Below are 27991 nucleotides of genomic sequence, written 5' to 3'. Positions count from 1 at the left end.
CAGCTGCTCTGAACTTCGCCTCCTGTCATAACAACACGTCACCACTGAGGCTCCCGGCAGGACCCGGATACGGTGACGTCAATAGGTGGCGACAACCCGGAAGTAGGCGTGGCCACAGGTGACCGTTATCAGCCTACAGTCCGGATCATTAACACCGTCGGCGCCCGAACACGACAGGAGCCCTTCTATATCTACACAATTCTCTCTCTATGGTCGGAGCTGACGCGGCCCGCAGTGCATGTCGGATATTGTAGTTTTATGTCAGGATCAGCTGACCTGTTTTGCTCAGAATCACGTGCTAAAACTCCTGACACCTGCACAGACCCTTCCAGCCTTATAAAATAAAGGATAATGGGGGAGACTCATCAAAACTTGTGCATAGAAGTCAACCAGTTGTCCATAGCAACCAATCAGATCGCTACTTTCATTTTTGAAAAGGCCTCTGAGAAATAAAAGAAGCGATGTGATTAGTTGCTATGGGCAACCGGTTGACTTCTCCTCAGCACAGGTCTTAATGAATCTGCCCCAATATGTAGGAAACTAAAGAGAACATTGCTCCCCGACCTGTGGCATCCAGCATACCAGGACAGCTAACGGTTTAAAAACTACTACAAACTACAACTCCCAGCATGACAGCCAACTGTTGCAAAACTACAATTCCCAGCATGCCCTAACACCCAGCTGTTGCAAAACTACAACTCCCATCATGTCCTGACTCCTGACAGCCAGCTCTTGCAAAACTACAACTCCCATCATGGCCTGAAAACTAGATGTTGCAAAACTACAACTCCCATCATGGCCTGGAAGCCAGCTGTTGCAAAAGTAAAACTCCCATTATGTCCTGACAGCCAGCTCTTGCAAAACTACAATTCCCAGCATGCCCCGACAGCCAGCTGTTGCCAAACTACAACTCCCATCATGGCCTGAAAGCCAGCTGTTGCAAAACTACAACTCCCAGCATGCCCTGTCAGCCAACTGTTGCCAAACTACAACTCCCATCATGGCTTGAAAGCCAGCTGTCGCAAAACTACAATTCCCATCATGCCCGGACAGCCTCTGGCTATCCGGGCATGATGGGAGTTGTAGTTTTGCAACAGCTGGAGAGCCATAGAATGGTAAAAACAGAATATTAATTTACATATATAAAAAAAAAACTGTTCTAGAAAGTATAGATGAAAGTTACACTCCAGCATTGAAATGGTTACCTTATGGCTGGGTTCACAGGGCCGGAAATGTGCGGAACGTCCACCCAGAAAACACAGAAGGACATTCCACACATTTGCACAATCTGCTAGGACTACTCGGAAATGCGCCATCCCATAGACGGCAATGCTTTTTCGAGCAGAATCTGCAGAAAGAATAGACAAGATGCTGGAATAGGGATTTCTGCGGCAGAAACATCTGCCGCGGAAATTCAGCAGTGTGCACCATGCAGCAGAATCCCATTGAAATCAGCCATTGTCTATCTGGGCATGCTGGGAGTTGTAGTTTTGCAACACCTGGAGGTCTACAGTTTGGAGACCACTGGTCTACATGCAGTGTCAGCCATATGCCTTCATCTCCCAGCACTCACTGGAGCAGAATTTTTAAAATTATGGTCATTGTTGCCGATTGCGACCAATTACAGCGCAGCTTTCATTTTTTCAAGGCCAGAATGTGAACTGAAAGCAGCTCTGTGATTGGTTGCTATGGGCAAGAAAGAAAAGGGCAGATACCCATAGCAACCAGAGTAGAATATGAAAAATGGAGAAAAAAAAAATGGAATCTGATTGGTCGTTATAGGCCAGGAAGTTGTAATGTAACATGAAAAGCTGTTCTGCCATTGGTTGTTATGGGCAAGAAAGACGATCGCCTGTAGGAACCAATCAAATTCCACCTTATATATTTTTTTAAGGTGGAATCTGATTGGTTGCTATAAGCAACTACTTCGCTCACTTGCCCATAGCAACCAAAGTACATGTCTATAGCAACCAATCAGTCTGGATACTTTGGAAAATGAAAGCAGCAATCTAGTTGCTATGGGCAACTGCTCAGATTTTGTTTTGCACAGGTCACAACATGTTACACTTTAAAAAAATAAAAAAGTGGCACAAATTGCGCCTAAAACTCTCCCTCAATACCGCAAATGCTATATCAGTAAAAGGCATAAACATCCCTGTTGCATAACATGGCGCTTTTACGTACAGCCGATCGGTTGCTATGGGCAACAGCTCCTTTTTTGTTTTGCTCAAGTCACAACGCCCCCATCGAAGGCGTAAATGGGAGCGTCATCACCGTTTATGTCACTTTACTTATCAGAAAGACGTGGTGAGCCGGATGCAGTCTGGGGCCCAATTATCATCTTTTTTTTTTTTTTTAACAAAGGTAGCGCAGTGACGGCGTTTAGTCATAACTTTATATTTTTCAATGAATTATGCCAAAAAAGTTGTAAATCTGCCCTTTTTCTCCGCTGCACCTCATGGTTGACGCACAGACATGAAACATATGTGGAAAAATTGAGCAATTTTCTCAATTCCTTCACAACTATCAATGGCAACTACACACACATTTTGCGCAAGTTATATAGCAACGTTTTCAGCACCATTTTCACTTAATTTTGGCGCATTTTTCTAAGGGTGGGTTCACACCACGATTTGTCCCCGCGGTTTTCTATCAGATTTTTTTTTTCAAAACCGTATTCCTTAAAACCAGACCAAACTGTATGCAACCGCGTGCAAAAAAAGAACCCGTATACAGTTTGAAATTTTTTTGTCCGGGTGCATGCGGTTTTTAAAGGGGTACTCCTGCACTAAGACATCTTATCCCCTATCCTTTGGGGACCCCAGTGATCTTTCACACAGCACCCCATTACCATCAGCCCCCGGAGCATGTTCGCTCCGGGTCTGATGACTGCCGATCGCGGGGGCCGGAGTATTGTGACGTCACGGCTTTGCCCCCGTGTGACGTCACGCTCCGCCCCCTCAATGCAAGCAGCCTATGGGAGGGGGCGTGACAGGGGACCCCCGCGATCGGGCATCTTATCCCCTATCCTTTGGATAGGGGATAAGATGTCTTAGTGCCGGAGTACCCCTTTAAGAATTACATCAAATCCGGTTTAAAGATTTTTTTTCTTTTTTTAGATAAAGTTTCAGCTGATCGGTGGGTGTGACTTTGGAATCACAATGTGCATGTGCAAAGTAGGGATCGACCGATTATCGGTATGGCCGATATTATCGGCCGATAATCACGATTTTGGGCATTATCGGTATCGGCAATTACCTTGCCGATAAGCCGATAATGCCCCGCCCCCCGCACCAGAACCGCGTTGCACCCCCCCATCGTAGTGCTGGGCGGTATACCGGTATGAACCGGATACCGTTTTTATTTTCTCCCACGGTATGGATTTTTGCCCATACCGCTATACCGGTCGGGCCCCTCCCCCACCCTCAGAGTCAATAAAAAAAAATTTAACTTACCCGTAATGGGGGTGGTCCGGGCCATCCATCCTTCCTTTAGTGTCCGGCGGCATTCCGGGTGGAGGGTTAACCGGTCTGGGCTGTCGTCCTTCTCCGGGGGTCCTCTTCTCCACTCCGGGCAGGCTCCGGCCTAGTACGCTGCATAGACACCGCTACGCCGTGACGTCAGGTGCGTCGCTGCGCAGCGGCGTCTATGCAGCGTTACTAGGCCGGAGCCTGCCCGGAGTGGAGAAGATGACCCCCGGAGAAGAAGGACAGCCCGGACCGGTTCACCCTCCACCCGGAATGCCGCCGGACACTACAGGAAGGATGGATGGCCCGGACCACCCTCCCCGGACGGTCCCTGCAGCAACTGGGAAGGGGAGTCAGGGTTCTGGGATGGACGGGGGTCTGTATAATATACTATACCTACAGTAGGCCCTCCAGCTGTTGAGGCCCTCCAGCTGTTGTAAAACTACAACTCCCAGCATGCCCGAACAGCCAACGGCTGTCCGGGCATGCTGGGAGTAGTAGTTTTGCAACAGCTGGAGGCACCCTTAGGCGCGGTGCGGCAGGGGGAGCGGTGGCGGTGATAGGTCTCAGGACCCCCGGACAGGCAGGGGGAGAGAAGCGGGTGGTGGCAGCGGCGGCGGCCTATGGCACCACAAAAGCCACTGCAGTGCATTGATTTAAAGCGCCCTCTTTAAATCAATGATCTGCAGCGGTGTCGCGGGGGGATAAATAGCCGATAACTTATACCGGAATATCGGTATAAGTTATCGGCTATCGGCCCTAACCTCCACCCATTATCGGTATCGGCCCTAAAAAAACGATATCGGACGATCCATAGTGCAAAGTTTAACACCATATAGGGAAAACCAGAATGAACCGTAGACACATACCGTTCACTACGGTTCTCATTGACTTCCATGTTAAAACAACCGTATACAGTTAAAATATGGTTTTTCACCTAGACCAAAAACCGTGGTAGAACACAGTTTTGAGTACGCGGGGGGGGGGGGGGGGGGGGGGGAACGTATTACAAACCAACCGCACGAAACTGGATGCATCAGATTGAATATGGTTTCCAATGCATTGTTTATGGATATGGTTTCCGATCCGGTTGCATACGGTTTCAAATATAAAACTGTACACGGAAACCGTGGGGACAAACCGTGATGTGAACCCACCCTAATTTAGTTTCCCCCAATGGAAGCCATCGAGTGCATTCAAGTGCTCATGGTCAGATCATTAACAGCGTTACAATTACGGTTGTTTTATAACAGTGGTCTTCAACCTTTCGCTTTCTGGCTGTTGCAAAACTACAACTCCCAGCAAGTTGTCTGCTGGGAGTTGTAGTTTTGCAACAGCTGGAGACCAGCGTCTTGGACTGTGAGGCCCAATGTTTACCCAGCAGACAACCCAAGGATTATTAAGCCATTATTTACTTTCCTGTTCACCGAAACCGCAAATTAACTTAATTTACGTTAATCAAACACCATCAACAGATCTCTGCCAGGACTCGCTGTATAATAGGTGGAGCTGCCTTGTGTGTCTTCACAGAACTACAGGGACTGTGCGACGAAAGACACGGAAAGCCTCGAGCGAGCCTCCAGGACGGAGATTACAACCATTATATCTGTCATATGATCTCCGGGTAAATATTACAGTGTGTACCTTTAATCTCAATAGGTCCAATATTCCGCGCCTATTCGTTAAATACTATTGCTGAAATTCTTACCATAAAACACTCCTAATGGACGGTCGACATGAATGTATAGGACTAGACAAAACCAGAGATAGACAAATCCCAGATGCCAGGTCGCTATGGCGACTTAGAATGTTGTGTTTTTTTCTACATCCTTTCCAATAAGGATTGTTTGTTGTTTTACTTACCCTCGCCTCCGCTCTGTCTGCCGCCATCGCTCCGGTGTTAAACGGTGGGTGTGAGGTGAACGCCACAACAAATCAGAGGCTGCTGATTTAATGCGGTATTCATGTGACACCGAAGACATCAGCTGCTATACTCGGAGACTGAACGGGGGGGAATCAGCGTGGGAACGGAGACAGAGGTCAGTAAAACAGTTAGTTGAGGGGACGGTAATGACTGTGACACACAGGGGGGAGTCAAAGGGTTACTCTACTGGAAAACATTTTTCTTTAAATCAACTGGTGCCGGAAAGTTAAACAGATTTGTAAATTATTTCTATTTAAAAATCTTAATCCTTCCAGTATTTATCAGCTTCTGTATACTACAGGGGAAGTTCTTTTCTTTTTGAATTTCCTTTCTGTCTGACCACAGTGCTCTCTGCTGACACCTCTGTCCATGACAGGAAATGTCCAGATTAGGAGCAAATCCCCATAGCAAACCCCTCCTGCTCTGGACAGTTCCTAACACAGACAGAGGTGTCAGTAGAGAGCACTGTGGTCAGACAGAAAGGAAATTCAAAAAGAAAAGAACTTCCTCTGTAGTATACAGCAGCTGATAAGTACTAAAAAGATTAAGATTTTTAAATAGAAGTAATTAACAAATCCGTTTAACTTTCTGTCACCAGTTGATTTAAAGAAAAATGTTTTCTAGTGGAGTACCCCTTTAAAGGAGGGGGGGAGATAAGAAGAAAGTGATGAATCTGACACACAGGGGAGATGAGGGGATGGGAATGACTGTGACACACAGGAGGGAGATACAGGGAACAGTAATGTCTGTGATACACGGGGACGATGAGGGGACAGTAAAGACTGAATCACAGGGAGAAGATGAGGGGACAGTACTGATTGACACAGGGAGAGATGAGGAGGACATTGATGACTGTGACATGAAGGGGAGAGATGAGGAGGACATTGATGACTGTGACATGAAGGGGAGAGATGAGGAGGACATTGATGACTGTGACATGAAGGGGAGAGATGAGGACATTGATGACTGTGACATGAAGGGGAGAGATGAGGAGGACATTGATGACTGTGACATGAAGGGGAGAGATGAGGACATTGATGACTGTGACATGAAGGGGAGAGATGAGGACATTGATGACTGTGACATGAAGGGGAGAGATGAGGAGGACATTGATGACTGTGACATGAAGGGGAGAGATGAGGAGGACATTGATGACTGTGACATGAAGGGGAGAGATGAGGAGGACATTGATGACTGTGACATGAAGGGGAGAGATGAGGAGGACATTGATGACTGTGACATGAAGGGGAGAGATGAGGAGGACATTGATGACTGTGACATGAAGGGGAGAGATGAGGAGGACATTGATGACTGTGACATGAAGGGGAGAGATGAGGAGGACATTGATGACTGTGACATGAAGGAGAGAGATGAGGAGGATATTGATGACTGACATGCAGGGGAGAGATGAAGGGACAGTGATAACTGACACACAGAAGGTAAAAGAAGGGACAGCAATGACTGTGACACACAGGGGAAAGAGGAAAAAACACTTATGACTATAACACAGGGGGAGATGAGGGAACATTAATGAATGTGACACACAGGGGAGAAAGGAAAAAACATTTATGACTATAACAGGGGGGAGGATGAGGGGACACTAATGACTGTGACACACAGGGGAGAGAGGACAATTATGACTATAACAGGGGGGAGATGAGGGGACACTAATGACTGTGACACACAGGGGAGAGAGGACAATTATGACTATAACACAGGGGGAGATGAGGGGACACTAATGACTGTGACACACAGGGGAGAGAGGACAATTATGACTATAACACAGGGGGGAGATGAGGGGACACTAATGACTGTGACACACAGGGGAGAGAGGACAATTATGACTATAACACAGGGGGAGATGAGGGGACACTAACGACTGTGACACACAGGGGAGAGAGGACAATTATGACTGATCATTCTATGCCACATAACGTTGCATTACATGACATGCGGCATCTTGGCTCCTAACTTTTTTTTGCTGGCTACTAGATTCATAATAAATTTGTCAGGCCCTGCTAAGACAACACAGACAATATCCTTGGAAGCATCAATAGCCAGAACATGGCCATACATGGGCCTCCTCACTGGTCACAGTCCATGCCAACATTCTAACAATTTATCACATTAGTTTATCTTAAGAAAGTTTTCCGGAACTACAAAATGAATGACCTATCAATCAGATGGGCTCCACTATTGGTTGTTCCCTCCCATTCACTTAGCTGGTGCAATACCAGGCAATAACACTACCAAAAGTATGGCGCTATAAAAACAAAAGGAATGCTTGCCCCTTCAGTCAACTGATTAACAGGAATGCCGGAAGTCAGACCCCCTACTGATCAGAAATAGATCTGTATATTGTAGTCCAGGCAAATCCCTTTAGACCAGTGTTTTCAAACCAGTGTGCCTCCAGCTGTTTCAAAACTACAACTCCCAGCATGACCGGACAGCCTTCGGCTGTCCGGGCATGCTGGGAGTTGTAGTTTTGCACCAGCTGGAGGCACCCTGGTTGGGGAACACTGCTCCAGCTAGTGCAAAACTACAACCCCCAGCATGCCACCAACAACTATGGGGCTCCACCCAGTGTGAGAAGCACAGCGCTGCAGCTGTTCCTTTCATTTTTTGCAAATATGGCAATTCACCCAGACACGGCAGTCTACAATAAACACCACATCTGCAACACGTGCGTTACGGTTTTAACTTTTAGGGTAGGGTCACACGTAACGGATCCGCAGCGTATTTTACCCTGCGGATCCGCAGGGGATCTGACCCATTTTGTGCCTCCAGCTGTTGCCACCATTCCCCCGCCTCATCCCGCCCCTGGCCTGCTCGCAGCGGTTATCCGCCGTTACGAGCAGCCAATCAGAGGGCCTGCGAGCCGCCGAGTGCACTCTGACATCGCAGAGCAGCCACGATGTCTGAGTGGACTCCGTGATTTGCAGGCCCCCTGTGTGGCTGCTCATAGCGGCGGATTGTTGCTGCGAGCAGGCCAGTGGGAGAGCGAGTCGCTGGAAGAGGAGGTGGCAACAGCTGGAGGCACAAAATGGGTTGGGTCACTGGCGGATCCGCAGTGTAAAATATGCTGCGGATCCATTACGTGTGATCCTACCCTTAAAGGGGAATGTCACTTGAAAATGTCGAAGAAAGTATCTGTGAGGTCTGTGAGCCCAAACAGGGCATAAACATTTTTCTGAAGCAAGTCTAAGGCGTCTGTATCCTAAATTTCAGCGCTTTAGGAACACAGCTAGTTTTAAAGAAGTATTAAAATGGTGCAGATACCTACGAGGACTCTATGATGGTGCGAATGAGGGCCTATGTGTAGGACTTACCAGGCTGGCAACCGGGGCTAAACTTTTCTTGGTTGCAAGGAGAGCGCTGCCCATGGAAGAGAACACGGAGGACAATGAGGGCAATTCTGTCTCTTCTGTATTTACTGCTTCATCATCAGAGGTGACTGCAAAAAAAGAAGAAAGCGTTAACCTGGGTATATACTATATATAATTATACAGTGACCCCCCGACCTACGATGTCCCCGACATACGATCATTTCAACATACGATGGCCTCTCAGAGGCAGCAGCAACATACGATGCTTTTGTATGTCGGGGCCATCGCATAAACGGCTATACGGCAGCGCAGACTGCTTCAGCTGCCACCGGATAGCCGTTTAAGGTGCCCCGTGTGGTCCGGTGGGGGTCACTCGTCTGTACCGGCGCTCCGGACCATCCTCTTCGGGATACCCTGCATCGTCGGCGCTCTCCTTTGCGTCATCACATCGCTGTACACGCCGTCCCGTCATCCAATCGGATCGGCGTGCATAGCGACGTGATGACGGCGATGAATAGCGACGATCCAGGGCAGCAGAGACGGTCTGGAGCAGCGGGGACACCCCGGGGACGCGGCGACAGCGATGGAGGGCGACATCCAGGGCAGCGGTGACAGTCCGGTGCGGCGGGGACAGGTGAGTATAACATCCTATATATCTCCTGTATATACTGATATGGACCATGCTGGTATAACCCGGGTATATACTGTATATAATTATATATGTACAGCTGGTATAAGTTATATATCTCCTGTATATAGTGATATGGACCGTGCTGGTATAACCCGGGTATATACTGTATATAATATATATGTACAGCTGGTATAAGTTATATATCTTCTGTATATACTGATATGGACCATGCTGCTATAACCTGGTATATTATATGCACAGCTGGTATAAGTTATATATGTACAGCTGGTATAAGTTATATATCTCCTGTATATAGAGATACAGACCATGCTGGTATAACCTGGTATATACTATATATAATATATATGTACAGCTGGTATAAGTTATATATCTCCTGTATATAGTGATATGGACCATGCTGGTAAAACCTGGTATATACTATATATAATATATATGTATAGCTGGTATAAGTTATATATCCTGTATATAGTGATATGGACCATGCTGGTATAACCTGGGTATATACTGTATATAATATATATGTACAGCTGGTATAAGTTATACATACTGTATATAGTGATATGGACCATGCTGGTATAACCTGGGTATATACTGTATATAATTATACATGTACAGCTTGTATAGTTTATCTTCTTTATATCTTCTTGTATATACTATGTTTATTTATCTTTGAAATGAAAACTGTACAAAATAAAAAAAACTACACAATTATTACAACATAATACTGACTGATGAGGCTCATATATACGATTAGTAGAAATCTATAACTGTGTGGGCCTCTCACCTGGTTGAGGTTTCTCCTCACTATGAGATATGTCTACATCTGGTTGAGGTGTGATTGAATCCACCGGGTCTTCAGTGGGAGAGACAAGTTCTGGTTCGTTGTTGTGGTTCTCTGGTGGTTGTACTGTGGCCTCCTCCACTTTCGGCTCTGATATTGTAGGTTCCTCTTTAGTGCTAGTTTTTAAGGTCTCATCCACTTGTGGGTCTTGTACTGTGGTGGTCTCCACTTTGGGCTCAGATATTGAAGTTTCCTCTTTAGTGTTGGTTTTTAAGGTCTCATCCACTTGTGGGTCTTGTACTGTGGTGGTCTCCACTTTGGGCTCAGATATTGAAGTTTCCTCTTTAGTGTTGGTTTTTAAGGTCTCATCCACTTGTGGGTCTTGTACTGTGGTGGTCTCCACTTTTGGCTCTGATATTGTAGGTTCCTCTTTACTGTTAGTTTTTAAGGTCTCATCCACTTGTGGGTCTTGTACTGTGGTGGTCTCCCCTGGGCTCTGTTCAGACTCTGGGCTGTCCTCTTTTTTCACATTTTCCACTCCTGTCTTGTCTGTAGAAAGAAAATTAATAGTCAAAAATACAAAGAATGATATCACGTCATCATATGATCAAACTGGGCCATAAATGACGGCTATAAGACCAGCATGGTACCCTATGATTTACCTTGTACTGAAACTATAGTAAAGCACATGTTTTTTTGACGGTTTCCCCTTAAAGGGGTAGTCCACTGGCCAGCTTTTGGAACATTTAGTTCCGAACGCTGTGTGCGCGGGAGTCAACCACGCCACTTGCGATATCAGGTCACGACCCCTCAATGCAAGTCTATGGGAGTGGGCGTGGTGGCCGCCACGCCCCCTCTCATAGACTTGCATTGAGGGGGCGTGACCTGACATTACAGGGGGCGTGGCCGACTCCCGCACACACAGCGTTCAGAACTAAATGTTCCAAACGCTGACCAGTGGAGTACCCCTTTAATGGGATGTGTACCATGAGGACAATCCCCTTTCTCTGTCAAGTCCGAATGGTGGTCAGCAAGAAGACAACTATTCTTACCTTCTTTTTCCACCACATCTGGGTCCTGAGCTCCTGGCACAAGCACAGAGCTGTCACTGAAACTTGAATGTTTCTGTCGGAGCCTATAGGAAATCTCCTGGACATCATCCAGTAAAGCTGCCTCCTCATCAACCATTTCCTTCTCGGTTACATGGATCTCATCGCCATTTGCCTCTCTTGACTCTAAGACGCTCTCAACAAAGTCAAGTATATTGCTTTCAGATATTTCTAAGATCTGGTCCAGGGCTTTGTCGATATAATCCAGGCGTACATTATCCTTTCGTGCGCGCTTCATCTCAGAGTCCATGTCGTGAAACATGGCTTCCAGTCTCATGACGTTGTCAAGGTTGAGGTACTTTGTGAACTGCGCTATGCGGACTTCATCTATATATTCCCTCATTATGGAAAGGGAGGTAATACTTTCAAGATAAGAAGCCTCCTTCTTTTCCTCATCTTCTGGTGTCTCCTGTTGGGTTTCTTCAGCCGTGTTCTTATTCAGATTGTCGGCCGTTTTTTCTTCACCTTTTGTTGTCTCCATTATTTCCTCATTTGGTTCAGACACTGTATGGTTTTTATCCTCAATGTTTTCTACAATGGAAGCTTGTGTGTTTCCTTCATTTTCAGATGGGCTTTCTTTCTTTTCTCCAGACATCGTGATGTTAGACTCTGATGTCGCTACATTGTTTCCACTGTCAGTTTCCAGTTGCCTAGATCGTGTAGCATTAACAGCATTTTCATCTTCTAACAATCCATCCTCATTTTCCTCATCAGTCTCTTCATCATCAGTCTCTTCTTCATACACCTCCGAGTTCTCTTCTTCTTGGACGTCTGGTAAGATACCGTCTGCATTGTCCAGTTGCTTATTATCTACTTTTCGTCCTACATCAGAATTATCTGACTTCAATGAGTCTGGGTTGGTCAGATTTCCTGGAAGCTCAGAATTTCCTGTACCCCCTTCTTGTTTGGGTGAACCATTACCATCTTTGTTTGAGTTGCCTGAATGATTCCCAGCAGGATTATCCTTATCTGTAGACCCTTCTGTTGTATTTGACGTTTGCTCTTCATTCTCTTTAGCCTGTGGTACAGAAATTGATTGCTGTGTATCTTCCCCTTCTTTTGGGGGTTCAGCTAAGATCGTATCACTTGTAGGTTTGGGATTTCCCAAGTCAGATTTTACATCCCCAGCCTGATCCTCACTGGTTTGGGGTTTTTCAAGCTTGGTTTCCTCAGATAATCGTAGCTTCTCAATCTTTTCTTCATTATCTTCTGAAGCTGCCTGATGTAGAATGTCAATGTTTGTGTCCACTATCTTTTTCTCTATGTTTTCTTTAAGATCTTTGCTTGGATTTTCCAATGTTTCTTTATCATCTGTTTCGGAAAGTGTTGCCCCAGAAGCCTCCACCAATTTGGCCTTCTCCTGTGCAGATACATCCTTCTCTTTAGATGTTAGTTGAATATCTTCTGAACCATTATTGTTTTTTTCAGTTTCCTTTTTCTCGGCTGGGGATTCACTTGCTACTTTTACATCTACATTACCAGATTGATGTAGGACTTCTTGTTCTCCAGTTATTGATTCTGCATCACCTTCACTATTGGGAGAAGTTCTATCATCAGAGGACACTTTAACTGCATTTTCAGATGAGCTGTTAGAAGTGATGTTGATCTTTGGTTCGGTTTGCAAAGCTTGCTCACCCTCAACAGCAGACAAGGTCTCCTCTACCAGTTCTTCTTCTAAAATATACAGGTCATCATCGAAAGGTGGCTCTGAGTTTTCATGCCTAACACTGTTTTTCTCCATACCAAGTAAATACACATTGTTGTCTTCTTCCAAGTCTTCAACTGGTTCTTCATCTTCCTCTTCCTCAGAATCGGGGTCATCAACATCAGTGACGTCCCTTGTGTGTTCCCCACCACTGACAATGGCAAAGATGGTGTCTCCCCATGAGGTCAGTATGTTTTTTTCTTGCTTTAGCGGTGTTGCATGACCTACAGAGACATTCACCTCCTCTTCAGGAGGTGTTGTTTTTGCTTCAAGCGGGGTTCTAGAGGAAGAATCATTTTCAAAAATCTTCTGATCAAATAACTTGACATCAGATTCTTCAAAAGATAGCAAAGGGGGTTCCATTGACTCTTCAGTAACGCCCTTTTCAAGGTCTGCTTCAGGGGGCTCATCCTTTCTATCCTCATTTTGATCAAGATATTTATCATCCAATGTAACTCTTCTGGTCTCCTCATCATCAGATACAACAGCATCGCCTGTTGAGCCAATTTTAGTCTGTAATTTCGGAATAACTTCCTCATCTATAAGGGTATAGGATTCAAAGTCCTTATTCTCTACTTCTTGTTTCCCCACATCAGATCTTTCGAAAGATAATAAAAGAGGGCTCATGGACTCTTCATCAAAGTCCTCTTCAAATTCAGCGTCGTCGGGTTTATCCTTTCTATCCTCGTCTTCATCAAGATATTTATCATGCAAAGTAACACGTTTAGTCTCCTCATCCTCAGACACAATGGCATCGCCTGTTGAGCCAATTTTGGTTTTCAATTTTGGAATAACATCCTTGTCTATTAGGGAATAGGAGTCAAAGTCCTTAGACTTTTCTTTTTTTTCCTTCACATCAGATTCTTGGAAAGATAACAAAGGAGGTTCAGTGGACTCTTCACTAGGTTCCTCTTCATATTCTGCTTTATGGGGTTCATCCCCTCTGTCCTCATCTTCATCAAGATATTTATCATCAGATGTAACCCTTCTAGTCTCTTCATCATCAGTCACAACAGCATCGCCTGTTGTTCCAACTTTGGTCTTCAATTTTAAAATAACTTCCTTGTCTATATCGGTATAGGATTCAAAGTCCTTATTCTTTTCATTTTTTTTCTTCACATCAGAGTTTTCAAAAGATAGCAAAGGGGGTTCAATGGACTCTTCACTGAGGTCCTCTTCCAAGTCTCCTTCATAGGGTTTATCATCTCTATCCACATCTTCATAAAGATATTCATCATTCATTGTTACTCTTCTAGTTTCTACGTCATCAGACACAACAGCATCGCCTGTCGAGCCAACTCTGGTCCTCAATTTTGGTATCTTTTCCTTGTCCAGCAGGGTATAGGACTCAAAGTTCTTGTTTTCTTCTTCAGGTTCACTAGGTTCTCCCTGAGAAATGCTGTCATTTTTGGCTTGTTCACTAACTGGCACTTGGGATTCACTTTTCGTGTTTAATGCATCTTGTGCAATGCTGCCTTCCTGAGAATTTTTGGGGGGAATATTTACAATGGGACTAGGTACATTCTTATCTTCTGGGGAAACCACACTTTCAGCTGGTTCTTTACCTGCCTTCTTGCTCAACTCAGTTTTGTCTTCTGAGCTTTCTAGGTGGTCTTCAACTTTTTCTTGGTGTTCAGGTATGGGGACGTCTAGGGATTCTGAGGCAGAAGGAAGCCCTTTTGACGTCTCGGAATCTGAAGGAGGTGGCTCTTCTTGTACGTTATCAGACTCAGAATCACTTTCTAACTCATTTTCAGGCTCCAAAGTTGAGGGGTCTTCAGATTCTGAAGCTGAAGGATCATCCAGTGTGGTTTCTGATATTGGATCAGGTTGATCTAAATTTGGAATTTCAGGTTCTGAAGCAGAAGGATCATTTAGTGGTGCCTCAAGCTCGTCTTTTGTGGCTTCATCCTCTGTACCAGTTTCTTCTTCTGAAGGGGATTCAGAAGTTGGAGAAGATTCCTTCACAGGTGGTGTTTCCATCTCTGGAGAAGGTGATCCCTCTGGTGATGTTTCACTACCCATTGTGCTTCCTTTTTGTTTGTTTAAAAGTTCATCAACATCGTAACTAGCAAAGTTATCACTTCCGTCCTCGAAACAAACAAAATCTGTATCCTGAAAAAGAAGAAAAAAAATAATAACCATGCTGCCAGAAATGTTACAATGTGAATTCATTAAAATCTCCAATCTGGAAGATTAAGCATCTATTCACACGTACAGTATTCTGCGCAGATCTGATGCTGTGTTCAGTTATTCAGTTTACATTGAAATCTGCAGCAGAAAATCCTGCGCATTAAATGTGCACAGAATACTGTACGTGTTAATAGACCATAAAGGGTATTCCGGCCATAAACATCTTATCCCCTATCCAAAGGATATGATGTCTGATCGCCGTAGGCCCGCCACTGGGACCCCAGTCTTCAGTCTTGGAAAGCTCTTTGCTTCCGGTAATGGAGACATGACGTAACGCCAAGCCCCCTCCATTCATGTCTATGGGAGGGATAGTCACACGTCATTCATGTCTATGGGAGGGGGAGTCACACGTCATTCATGTCTATGGGAGGGGGAGTCAAATGTCATTCATGTTTATGGGAGGAGGCGTCACACGTCATTCATGTCTATGGGAGGGGGAGTCATACGTCATTCATCTCTATGGGAGGGGTAATCACATGTCATTCATGACTATGGAAGGGGTAGTCACATGTCATTCATGTCTATGGGAGGGGGAGTCATACGTCATTCCTGTCTATGGGTGGGGGAGTCACACGTCATTCATGTCTATGGGAGGGGGAGTCATACGTCATTCGTGTCTATGGGTGGGGGAGTCACACGTCATTCATGTCTATGGGAGGGGGGGAGTCAAATGTCATTTATGTCTATGGGAGGAGGCGTCACACGTCATTCATGTCTATGGGAGGGGATGTCACACGTCATTCATGTCTATGGGAGGGGACGTCACACGTCATTCATGTCTATGGGAGGGGACGTCACACGTCATTCATGTCTATGGGGGGGGGGGATCATGGAGACGTGACGTAACACTAGGCCCCTCATGACATCACACGACGCTGCCTCCATTCATGTCTATGGGAGGGGACGTCACACGTCATTCATGTTTATGGGAGGGGGAGTCACACGTCATTCATGTCTATGGGAGGGGGAGTCACACGTCATTCATATCTATGGGAGGAGGCGTCACACATCATTCATGTTTATGGGAGGGGGCGTCACACGTCATTCATGTCTATGGGAGGGGGGGGGTCATGGAGACGTGACGTAACACTAGGCCCCTCATGACATCACACCACCCTGCCTCCATTCATGTCTATGGGAGGGGACGTCACACGTCATTCATGTCTATGGGAGGGGGCGCCATTGAGATGTGACGCAACGTCTCGCCCCCTCGCGACATCACGCCACACCCCCTGCATTCATGTCTATGGGAGGGGGAGTCACATCTTCAGTCCTGGAAAAAAAGAGCTTCCAGAGAGTGGAGAAGCAGCCCCCCATAGAATGCGGGTGCTGCACGGAGATCACGGGGGGTCCCAGCTGTAGGCCCCCCACGATCAGACACCTTATCCCCTATCCAAAGGAAACCCTGACCTGCGTTAGAGTAGGGTCCCGTGTGCCGTATTTTGCAGCGTATTTTCTGCTGACTTTAATGGGTAAAAAAATAGTCAACAGCTAAATATGCAGCAAAATACAGGGACCCTACCCTAAAAGTACTAAAATATTAAAACAGGGAGTTAACTGTTTACGGATTGGACTCTGTGTTCTGAATCAGAAATACATCATATAATGTTAAAAAGTACCTGTCACCAAATAAACTTTTCAAAACTAACTCAGGCAATGTTCACTAACTACTCCTAACACCCCTTCCCTCCTTAAAAAAATTTCAGAGCTTTAAAAAGCTGTGTATCTTACCTTTCTTCTTGATCACATAGTGCAGTCTCCCAGCAGGAGAAAGTGGGCATTCCCCAGCAGGCATGACATCACTGAAGCCTGCTGGGGGACCACTTCCGCCCTTACATGGTTGTAGCACCAGGGGTGTGGAAATTAAAAAAAAAACTACTTGTCCAAGGGACTAAAGCGGAACACAATCTACTTGTCCCTCAAGAAAATCCACTTGTCCTGGTAGATAAAATAATTTCAACCAAAATAGTACAATCCCCCCCCCCCCTAGACCACCAGGGATGGATATAAGATCCCTTTAGACACTGCTGTCAACTTTAACAGCAGTGATTTAATGGTTTAATAGCGGCCACGGTGATCACAGCATACCAGGCTATTAGTGGTGGGAGAGCTGTAGCCCAGAAAATTGCGCCCCCACCCATCTGACCCCCATAACTCAAATTTTTCCATATACAGGGATGTATGAGGGTAATCTTATGTGCCGTGATCTGTAGTTTTTATCAGAACAATTTATTATCAGAACTTTTATTAGGAAAGGGGCTTATTCACATATATACGCACTTTTTAAAATATTTTAATCACTATTTTTCAGTCTTCATAGGGACTTATACATGGAGTCTTTTGATTGGAAACCACTGAACAGCGCTGTGTTACTGGGGGGGGGGGGGTTCTGCTTCTTCAGTTTGTGTGGTGCATTTTATTTACTCTAATTTATGTGTCATTACGTTGCATTTAGTTACTATATAACTACAACACCCAGCATGCCCTGATGCAGCCTATGGTTCTGTGGGTGTTGCACTGTATAGTAGTACAGTTAAGGTTATTGTGTAACATGCTGGGAGTTGTAGTTTTGGTTCTTGTCAGCTGCAGAGCCATAGGCTGTGTCAAGGAATACTGGGAATTACAGTTAGTAACTACAACACCCAGCATGCCCTGATGCAGCCTATGGCTCTGCAGCTGACCTGAACCAAAACTACAACTCCCAGCATGTTGCACTTTATAGTTCTACAGTTTAGGTTATGGTGCAACATGCTGGGAGTTGTAGTTTTGGTTCGGGCGCGTTTGCGTGCATCTGTGGGAGTATGAAGGGGGCAGGATTCTGGGGGTGCAATTTAGTGCGGGTGGCCAGAAGCCACTAAAAATAAATTAAAAAAATTAGATAGCACAACTGGTGGCAGCACTTATGAGTCCGCCCCTGTACAAAACATAAATGCATACACATATCATACATACACATATACATACACCGGGCACTGCCCCCTATATCATACATTACATACATACATCATACATAGACACAAAATACATACACCCGCCGCTGCCCCCCCCCCATCATACATTACAAATACAAATCACACATACACAGACACCATACACACATCATATATACACATACTCACACCATAAATATAAACCATACATATGCACACATCATACATACACCTGCCACTGCCCACCCCACATCATACACACATCAATCATACACACATCACACATACACATGACACATACACCATACATATGCACACATCATACATACACCCACCGCTAATACACCCCCCCCAATCATACATTACATACATATACAACCACCCTTCCCGCCGCCTGCATGCTCGGCCTCCTCACCTGAGCCGGTGTGAGGTGAAATCTCCAGCCCGTACAGTGCAGTCTCCTCACACACGTCCTCTCCCCTCCCCCCGCTCTGTGTTTCCCCCGTGAAAACTTGAAACCTCCCCGTGATAAGTGAGGTCTTGTGTAGACAGAGCAGAGGAGGGGAGGAGCTGTGTACGGGGGAGGGGAGGAGCTTTGTACGGGGGGGAGGAGCTGTGTACGGGGAGGGGAGGAGCTGTGTATGGAGGGGAGCTGTGTACGGGGGAGGGGAGGAGCTGTGTACGGGGAGGGGAGGAGCTGTGTACGGGGAGGGGAGGAGCTGTGTATGGGGGAGGAGCTGTGTACGGAGGAGGGGAGGAGCTGTGTATGGGGAGGGGAGGAGCTGTGTTAGGGGGGAGGGGAGGAGCTGTGTACGGGGGGGGAGCTGTGTACGGGGAAGGGGAGGAGCTGTGTACGGGGGGAGTGGAGGAGCTGTGTCCGGGGGAGGGGAGGAGAAGTGTACGGGGGGGGGGGGAGCTGTGTACGGGGGAGCTGTGTACGGGGGAGGGAGGAGCTGTGTACGGGGGAGGGGAGGAGCTGTGTACCTCCTCATTCTCCCCCTTTCTTCTTGTATTATGCAGAGCTGCGCTCTCCATCCTCCGGGAGTGGGGGATTAGGGGGTGTGGATTAATTATCTCCTGCAGACGTGCGGACCTCGGGCTCTGTCCTCGCTTGGTCCGAATTTTTCATGGGTGTGATTTTTTTTCACCTCACACCGGCACCTCAGGGGCTCAGAGCAGAATTGTGCCTGCGCAGCGCATGTCTGCAGATCTGCTCCCAGGGACAATCACGTAGACAGGCAGAAACGCCGGCTGGGGGGAGGGGCTCTGAGCAGCGGCCCCTGGCTACTGAAATCAGCTGGGGGCCAACGCCGTCCCCTCCATACACCCTGAGCGCCGGTGTGAGGTGCAGACTAGCATCGGCTCCTGCGCCTCACACCGGCATTAAAGAAAAATAAGGGAGAAGTCTGTCTGTCCCTGCTCGCCCGATACAGGGCTAAATCTATGAAAAATTCACCTGCCCGGCGCCTGGAACTACATGTCCTGGGCGTCATGCGATAGGATTTCCACATCCCTGAGCGCTGTTATGAATAAAAGACCTCAGGCTCTGTGCAGCTTTCAGTCTGTGTACCATTCAGTGAGGCTCTATGCATGTTTTAGTGATGCTCTTTGCAGCTTTCAATGAGGCTCTGTGCAGCTGTCAAAGCTCAGTGCAGAGAAGCATTTCCTGAGTTTGGTCTCCTGCCAGGCCGGGAAGAGACCAAACTCACTGCATTAATTGAACTGAATGCTTTTTCCTTGCATATTTTTTATAAATCCTGACCCCCAATGTAAAGATTCCGCCGCCGCCTTCCATTAGGTCAGAGCCAACAAGCAGAAATACTTACATCTGTGGGCAGCTCCAGCTCATCTGTTGTGTAAACTTGTTTAATATCTACAAGATCCTTTGGGAAATATCCAAAATAAGTGCCCACCTGAAAAAAAAAGGGGATTATGAAACTACATATTATTATATACAAAGGAATTTTTTAAAGATCTGAACAACTATTTACTTGACGGAGCACTGGTGATAGCTATTACACTAGACTGTGCACTGACCGGGGATCACTATTACACTAGACTGTGCACTGACCAGGGATCACTATTACACTAGACTGTTCACTGACCGGGGATCACTATTACACTAGACTGTTCACTGACCTGGGATCACTATTACACTAGACTGTGCACTGGACGGGGATCACTATTACACTAGACTGTACACTGACCGGGGGATCACTATTACACTAGACTGTGTACTGACCGGGATCACTATTACACTAGACTTTGCACTGACCAGGGGATCACTATTACACTAGACTGTACACTGACTGGGGGATCACTATTACACTAGACTGTGTACTGACCGGGATCACTATTACACTAGACTGTGCACTGACCAGGGGATCACTATTACACTAGACTGTGCACTGACCGGGGATCACTATTACACTAGACTGTGCACTGACCAGGGGATCACTATTACACTAGACTGTGCACTGACCAGGGGATCACTATTACACTAGACTGTGCACTGACCGGGGATCACTATTACACTAGACTGTGAACTGACCGGGGATCACTATTACACTAGACTGTACACTGACCGGGGGATCACTATTACACTAGACTGTGTACTGACCGGGATCACTATTACACTAGACTGTGCACTGACCGGGGATCACTATTACACTAGACTGTACACTGACCGGGGATCACTATTACACTAGACTGTACACTGACCGGGGATCACTATTACACTAGACTGTGCACTGACCGGGGATCACTATTACACTAGACTGTACACTGACCGGGGATCACTATTACACTAGACTGTGCACTGACCGGGGATCACTATTACACTAGACTGTACACTGACCGGGGATCACTATTACACTAGACTGTGCACTGACCAGGGGATCACTATTACACTAGACTGTGCACTGACCAGGGGATCACTATTACACTAGACTGTGCACTGACCGGGGATCACTATTACACTAGACTGTGAACTGACCGGGGATCACTATTACACTAGACTGTACACTGACCGGGGATCACTATTACACTATACTGTACACTGACCGGGGATCACTATTACACTATACTGTGCACTGACCGGGGATCACTATTACACTAGACTGTTCACTGACCTGGGATCACTATTACACTAGACTGTGCACTGGACGGGGATCACTATTACACTATACTGTGCACTGACCGGGGATCACTATTACACTAGACTGTACACTGACCAGGGATCACTATTACACTAGACTGTGCACTGACCGGGGATCACTATTACACTAGACTGTGCACTGACCAGGGATCACTATTACACTATACTGTGCACTGACCTGGGATCACTATTACACTAGACTGTGCACTGACCGGGGATCACTATTACACTAGACTGTACACTGACCGGGGATCACTATTACACTATACTGTGCACTGACCTGGGATCACTATTACACTAGACTGTGCACTGACCGGGGATCACTATTACACTAGACTGTGCACTGACCGGGGATCACTATTACACTAGACTGTACACTGACCGGGGATCACTATTACACTAGACTGTGCACTGACCGGGGATCACTATTACACTAGACTGTACACTGACCGGGGATCACTATTACACTCGACTGTACACTGACCGGGGATCACTATTACACTAGACTGTGCACTGACCAGGGATCACTATTACACTATACTGTACACTGACCGGGGATCACTATTACACTATACTGTGCACTGACCGGGGATCACTATTACACTAGACTGTGCACTGACCAGGGATCACTATTACACTATACTGTACACTGACCGGGGATCACTATTACACTATACTGTGCACTGACCGGGGATCACTATTACACTAGACTGTGCACTGACCGGGGATCACTATTACACTAGACTGTGCACTGACCGGAGATCACTATTACACTATACTGTGCACTGACCGGGGATCACTATTACACTAGACTGTGCACTGACCGGGAATCACTATTACACTAGACTGTGCACTGACCGGGGATCACTATTACACTAGACTGTGTACTGACCGGAGAGCACTATTACACTAGACTGTACACTGACCGGGGATCACTATTACACTAGACTGTGTACTGACCGGAGATCACTATTACACTAGACTGTACACTGACCGGGGATCACTATTACACTAGACTGTACACTGACCGGGGATCACTATTACACTATACTGTGCACTGACCGGGGATCACTATTACACTAGACTGTGCACTGACCGGGGATCACTATTACACTAGACTGTGCACTGACCGGGGATCACTATTACACTAGACTGTACACTGACCGGGGATCACTATTACACTAGACTGTGCACTGACCGGAGATCACTATTACACTAGACTGTGCACTGACCAGGGGATCACTATTACACTAGACTGTGCACAGATCAGGGGATCACTATTACACTAGACTGTGCACTGACCGGGGATCACTATTACACTAGACTGTACACTGACCGGGGATCACTATTACACTAGACTGTGCACTGAGCAGGAGATCACTATTACACTAGACTGTGCACTGACCGGGGATCACTATTACACTAGACTGTACACTGACCGGGGATCACTATTACACTAGACTGTGCACTGACCAGGGGATCACTATTACACTAGACTGTGTACTGACCGGGGATCACTATTACACTAGACTGTACACTGACCGGGGATCACTATTACACTAGACTGTGTACTGACCGGGGATCACTATTACACTAAACTGTACACTGACCGGGGATCACTATTACACTAGACTGTGCACTGACCGGGGATCACTATTACACTAGACTGTGCACTGAACGGGGATCACTATTACACTAGACTGTGCACTGACCAGGGATCACTATTACACTAAACTGTACACTGACCGGGGATCACTATTACACTAGACTGTACACTGACCGGGGATCACTATTACACTAGACTGTGCACTGACCGGGGATCACTATTACACTAAACTGTACACTGACCGGGGATCACTATTACACTAGACTGTACACTGACCGGGGATCACTATTACACTAGACTGTACACTGACCGGGGATCACTATTACACTAGACTGTACACTGACCGGGGATCACTATTACACTAGACTGTACACTGACCGGGGATCACTATTACACTAGACTGTACACTGCCCGGGGATCACTATTACACTAGACTGTACACTGCCCGGGGATCACTATTACACTAGACTGTGCACTGACCGGGGATCACTATTACACTAGACTGTACACTGACCAGGGGATCACTATTACACTAGACTGTACACTGACCGGGGATCACTATTACACTAGACTGTACACTGACCGGGGATCACTATTACACTAGACTGTACACTGACCGGGGATCACTATTACACTAGACTGTACACTGACCGGGGATCACTATTACACTAGACTGTACACTGCCCGGGGATCACTATTACACTAGACTGTGCACTGACCGGGGATCACTATTACACTAGACTGTACACTGCCCGGGGATCACTATTACACTAGACTGTACACTGACCAGACAAATCACTATTACACTAGACTGTGCACTGACCGGGGATCACTATTACACTAGACTGTACACTGACCGGGGATCACTATTACACTAGACTGTGCACTGACCAGGGATCACTATTACACTAGACTGTGCACTGACCAGGGATCACTATTACACTAGACTGTGCACTGACCAGGGATCACTATTACACTAGACTGTGCACTGACCGGGGATCACTATTAGACTAGACTGTACACTGACCGGGGATCACTATTACAGTAGACTGTGCACTGACCGGGGATCACTATTACACTAGACTGTACACTGACCGGGGATCACTATTACACTAGACTGTGCACTGACCGGGGATCACTATTACACTATACTGTGCACTGACCGGGGATCACTATTACACTAGACTGTGCACTGACCGGGGATCACTATTACACTAGACTGTGCACTGACCGGGGATCACTATTACACTAGACTGTACACTGACCGGGGATCACTATTACACTAGACTGTGCACTGACCGGAGATCACTATTACACTAGACTGTGCACTGACCAGGGGATCACTATTACACTAGACTGTGCACAGATCAGGGGATCACTATTACACTAGACTGTGCACTGACCGGGGATCACTATTACACTAGACTGTACACTGACCGGGGATCACTATTACACTAGACTGTGCACTGAGCAGGAGATCACTATTACACTAGACTGTGCACTGACCGGGGATCACTATTACACTAGACTGTACACTGACCGGGGATCACTATTACACTAGACTGTGCACTGACCAGGGGATCACTATTACACTAGACTGTGTACTGACCGGGGATCACTATTACACTAGACTGTACACTGACCGGGGATCACTATTACACTATACTGTGCACTGACCGGGGATCACTATTACACTAGACAGTGCACTGACCGGGGATCACTATTACACTAGACTGTGCACTGACCGGGGATCACTATTACACTAGACTGTACACTGACCGGGGATCACTATTACACTAGACTGTGCACTGACCGGAGATCACTATTACACTAGACTGTGCACTGACCGGAGATCACTATTACACTAGACTGTGCACTGACCAGGGGATCACTATTACACTAGACTGTGCACAGATCAGGGGATCACTATTACACTAGACTGTGCACTGACCGGGGATCACTATTACACTAGACTGTACACTGACCGGGGATCACTATTACACTAGACTGTGCACTGAGCAGGAGATCACTATTACACTAGACTGTGCACTGACCGGGGATCACTATTACACTAGACTGTACACTGACCGGGGATCACTATTACACTAGACTGTGCACTGACCAGGGGATCACTATTACACTAGACTGTGTACTGACCGGGGATCACTATTACACTAGACTGTACACTGACCGGGGATCACTATTACACTAGACTGTGTACTGACCGGGGATCACTATTACACTAGACTGTGCACTGAGCAGGAGATCACTATTACACTAGACTGTGCACTGACCGGGGATCACTATTACACTAGACTGTACACTGACCGGGGATCACTATTACACTAGACTGTGCACTGACCAGGGGATCACTATTACACTAGACTGTGCACTGACCGGGGATCACTATTACACTAGACTGTACACTGACCGGGGATCACTATTACACTAGACTGTGCACTGACCGGGGATCACTATTACACTATACTGTGCACTGACCGGGGATCACTATTACACTAGACAGTGCACTGACCGGGGATCACTATTACACTAGACTGTGCACTGACCGGGGATCACTATTACACTAGACTGTACACTGACCGGGGATCACTATTACACTAGACTGTGCACTGACCGGAGATCACTATTACACTAGACTGTGCACTGACCAGGGGATCACTATTACACTAGACTGTGCACAGATCAGGGGATCACTATTACACTAGACTGTGCACTGACCGGGGATCACTATTACACTAGACTGTACACTGACCGGGGATCACTATTACACTAGACTGTGCACTGAGCAGGAGATCACTATTACACTAGACTGTGCACTGACCGGGGATCACTATTACACTAGACTGTACACTGACCGGGGATCACTATTACACTAGACTGTGCACTGACCAGGGGATCACTATTACACTAGACTGTGTACTGACCGGGGATCACTATTACACTAGACTGTACACTGACCGGGGATCACTATTACACTAGACTGTGTACTGACCGGGGATCACTATTACACTAAACTGTACACTGACCGGGGATCACTATTACACTAGACTGTGCACTGACCGGGGATCACTATTACACTAGACTGTGCACTGAACGGGGATCACTATTACACTAGACTGTGCACTGACCAGGGATCACTATTACACTAAACTGTACACTGACCGGGGATCACTATTACACTAGACTGTACACTGACCGGGGATCACTATTACACTAGACTGTGCACTGACCGGGGATCACTATTACACTAAACTGTACACTGACCGGGGATCACTATTACACTAGACTGTACACTGACCGGGGATCACTATTACACTAGACTGTACACTGACCGGGGATCACTATTACACTAGACTGTACACTGACCGGGGATCACTATTACACTAGACTGTACACTGCCCGGGGATCACTATTACACTAGACTGTACACTGACCGGGGATCACTATTACACTAGACTGTACACTGCCCGGGGATCACTATTACACTAGACTGTGCACTGACCGGGGATCACTATTACACTAGCCTGTACACTGACCGGGGATCACTATTACACTAGACTGTACACTGACCGGGGATCACTATTACACTAGACTGTACACTGACCGGGGATCACTATTACACTAGACTGTACACTGACCGGGGATCACTATTACACTAGACTGTACACTGACCGGGGATCACTATTACACTAGACTGTACACTGCCCGGGGATCACTATTACACTAGACTGTGCACTGACCGGGGATCACTATTACACTAGACTGTACACTGACCAGACAAATCACTATTACACTAGACTGTGCACTGACCGGGGATCACTATTACACTAGACTGTGCACTGACCAGGGATCACTATTACACTAGACTGTACACTGACCGGGGATCACTATTACACTAGACTGTGCACTGACCGGGGATCACTATTACACTAGACTGTGCACTGACCAGGGATCACTATTACACTAGACTGTGCACTGACCAGGGATCACTATTACACTAGACTGTGCACTGACCGGGGATCACTATTACACTAGACTGTGCACTGACCGGGGATCACTATTAGACTAGACTAGAATATATTATATAACTAGAATGATTCTGAATATGTACGTGAATTCTTTTCTATACATTGAGAGACTACAATACCTATAGTTAGTTAGTTCTGTTCTCAAGTGATCAGTCTAGACCAGTGTTTCTCAACCAGGTTGCCTCCAGTTGTTGCAAAACTACAACTCCCGGCATGCCCGGACAGCCAACGGCTGTCCGGGCATGCTGGGAGTTGTAGTTTTGCAACTGCTGGAGGCACCCTAGATGGGAATAACCGGTCTAGACAATGCTCTGTGAGCTAAACATCCTGGACTCCAGACTGATACATTGTACATAGCTAGTCCTGCTCTCAGCTTAGAAGTGATACAATTGTATATATAGTCCAGACAATGCTCTGTGAGCTAAACATACTGGACTCCAGACTGATACATTGTACATAGCTAGTCCTGCTCTCAGCTTAGAAGTGATACAATTGTATATATAGTCCAGACAATGCTCTGTGAGCTAAACATCCTGGACTCCAGACTGATACATTGTACATAGCTAGTCCTGCTCTCAGCTTAGAAGTGATACAATTGCATCCAGTCTAGACAATGCTCTGTGAGCTAAACAGCCTGGACCCACATATCAGTGCATTCAAAATATAGGCACCTTAATATAGGTCTTAAATATGGGGCAGAATTTTATTAAAATACTGAAATCTCTTTGCCCCGGCTCTAGTTTTCATCCTTTGGTATCTGACACCTAGGTAAACAGTATGAAGAGCTGACACTACCAACCTGCCAGAAGAAGTGAAGGCTAAATATATCCCTCTCCGGAGAACATCATGAAGTCCTCTGATCAGACAGGAAACCGCACGGCACGCCACAAACCATCACGCGGTATCACCGCTAATAATAGCGTTCCGCACTGTGCACCCACCGCACCATCGGTGCCTCACACATCACTAGTGACCTTCATCTTATCAACACCCAACATGTGGACGGTTCCCACCACAAAAGAAATAGAAGCTTTCTAACATGAATGTAAAAACGAATCTTTGTACAATGATCTATTTGGATTGCCAGCATTA

General features: G+C 46.5%; 1 protein-coding gene and 1 long non-coding RNA gene across 6 annotated transcripts in view; one reads left to right on the top strand and one right to left on the bottom strand.

Moving 5' to 3' along the window:
* Positions 1-27946, top strand: LOC130363075 (uncharacterized). The gene is made up of 3 exons (XR_008891716.1): positions 1-260; positions 4943-5091; positions 27668-27946. It is a non-coding gene; the product is annotated as an uncharacterized LOC130363075 (long non-coding RNA).
* The window catches only part of MIA3 (MIA SH3 domain ER export factor 3), a 117196-nt gene that overhangs the window by 76300 nt on the left and 12905 nt on the right, over positions 1-27991 (bottom strand). For all 5 annotated transcript variants that reach the window (XM_056568394.1, XM_056568392.1, XM_056568395.1 and 2 more), the window contains 4 exons: positions 19914-20000; positions 11203-15079; positions 10154-10699; positions 8721-8845 (listed from right to left, as the gene is read on the bottom strand). In XM_056568394.1, the coding sequence (XP_056424369.1) occupies positions 8721-8845; positions 10154-10699; positions 11203-15079; positions 19914-20000 (4635 nt within the window). The remainder of the gene's footprint in view (positions 1-8720; positions 8846-10153; positions 10700-11202; positions 15080-19913; positions 20001-27991) is intronic.

Source organism: Hyla sarda, chromosome 3, assembly GCF_029499605.1.
Source record: "Hyla sarda isolate aHylSar1 chromosome 3, aHylSar1.hap1, whole genome shotgun sequence".
NCBI lineage: Eukaryota > Metazoa > Chordata > Amphibia > Anura > Hylidae > Hyla > Hyla sarda.
This window is presented reverse-complemented; position numbering and strand designations above follow the sequence as displayed.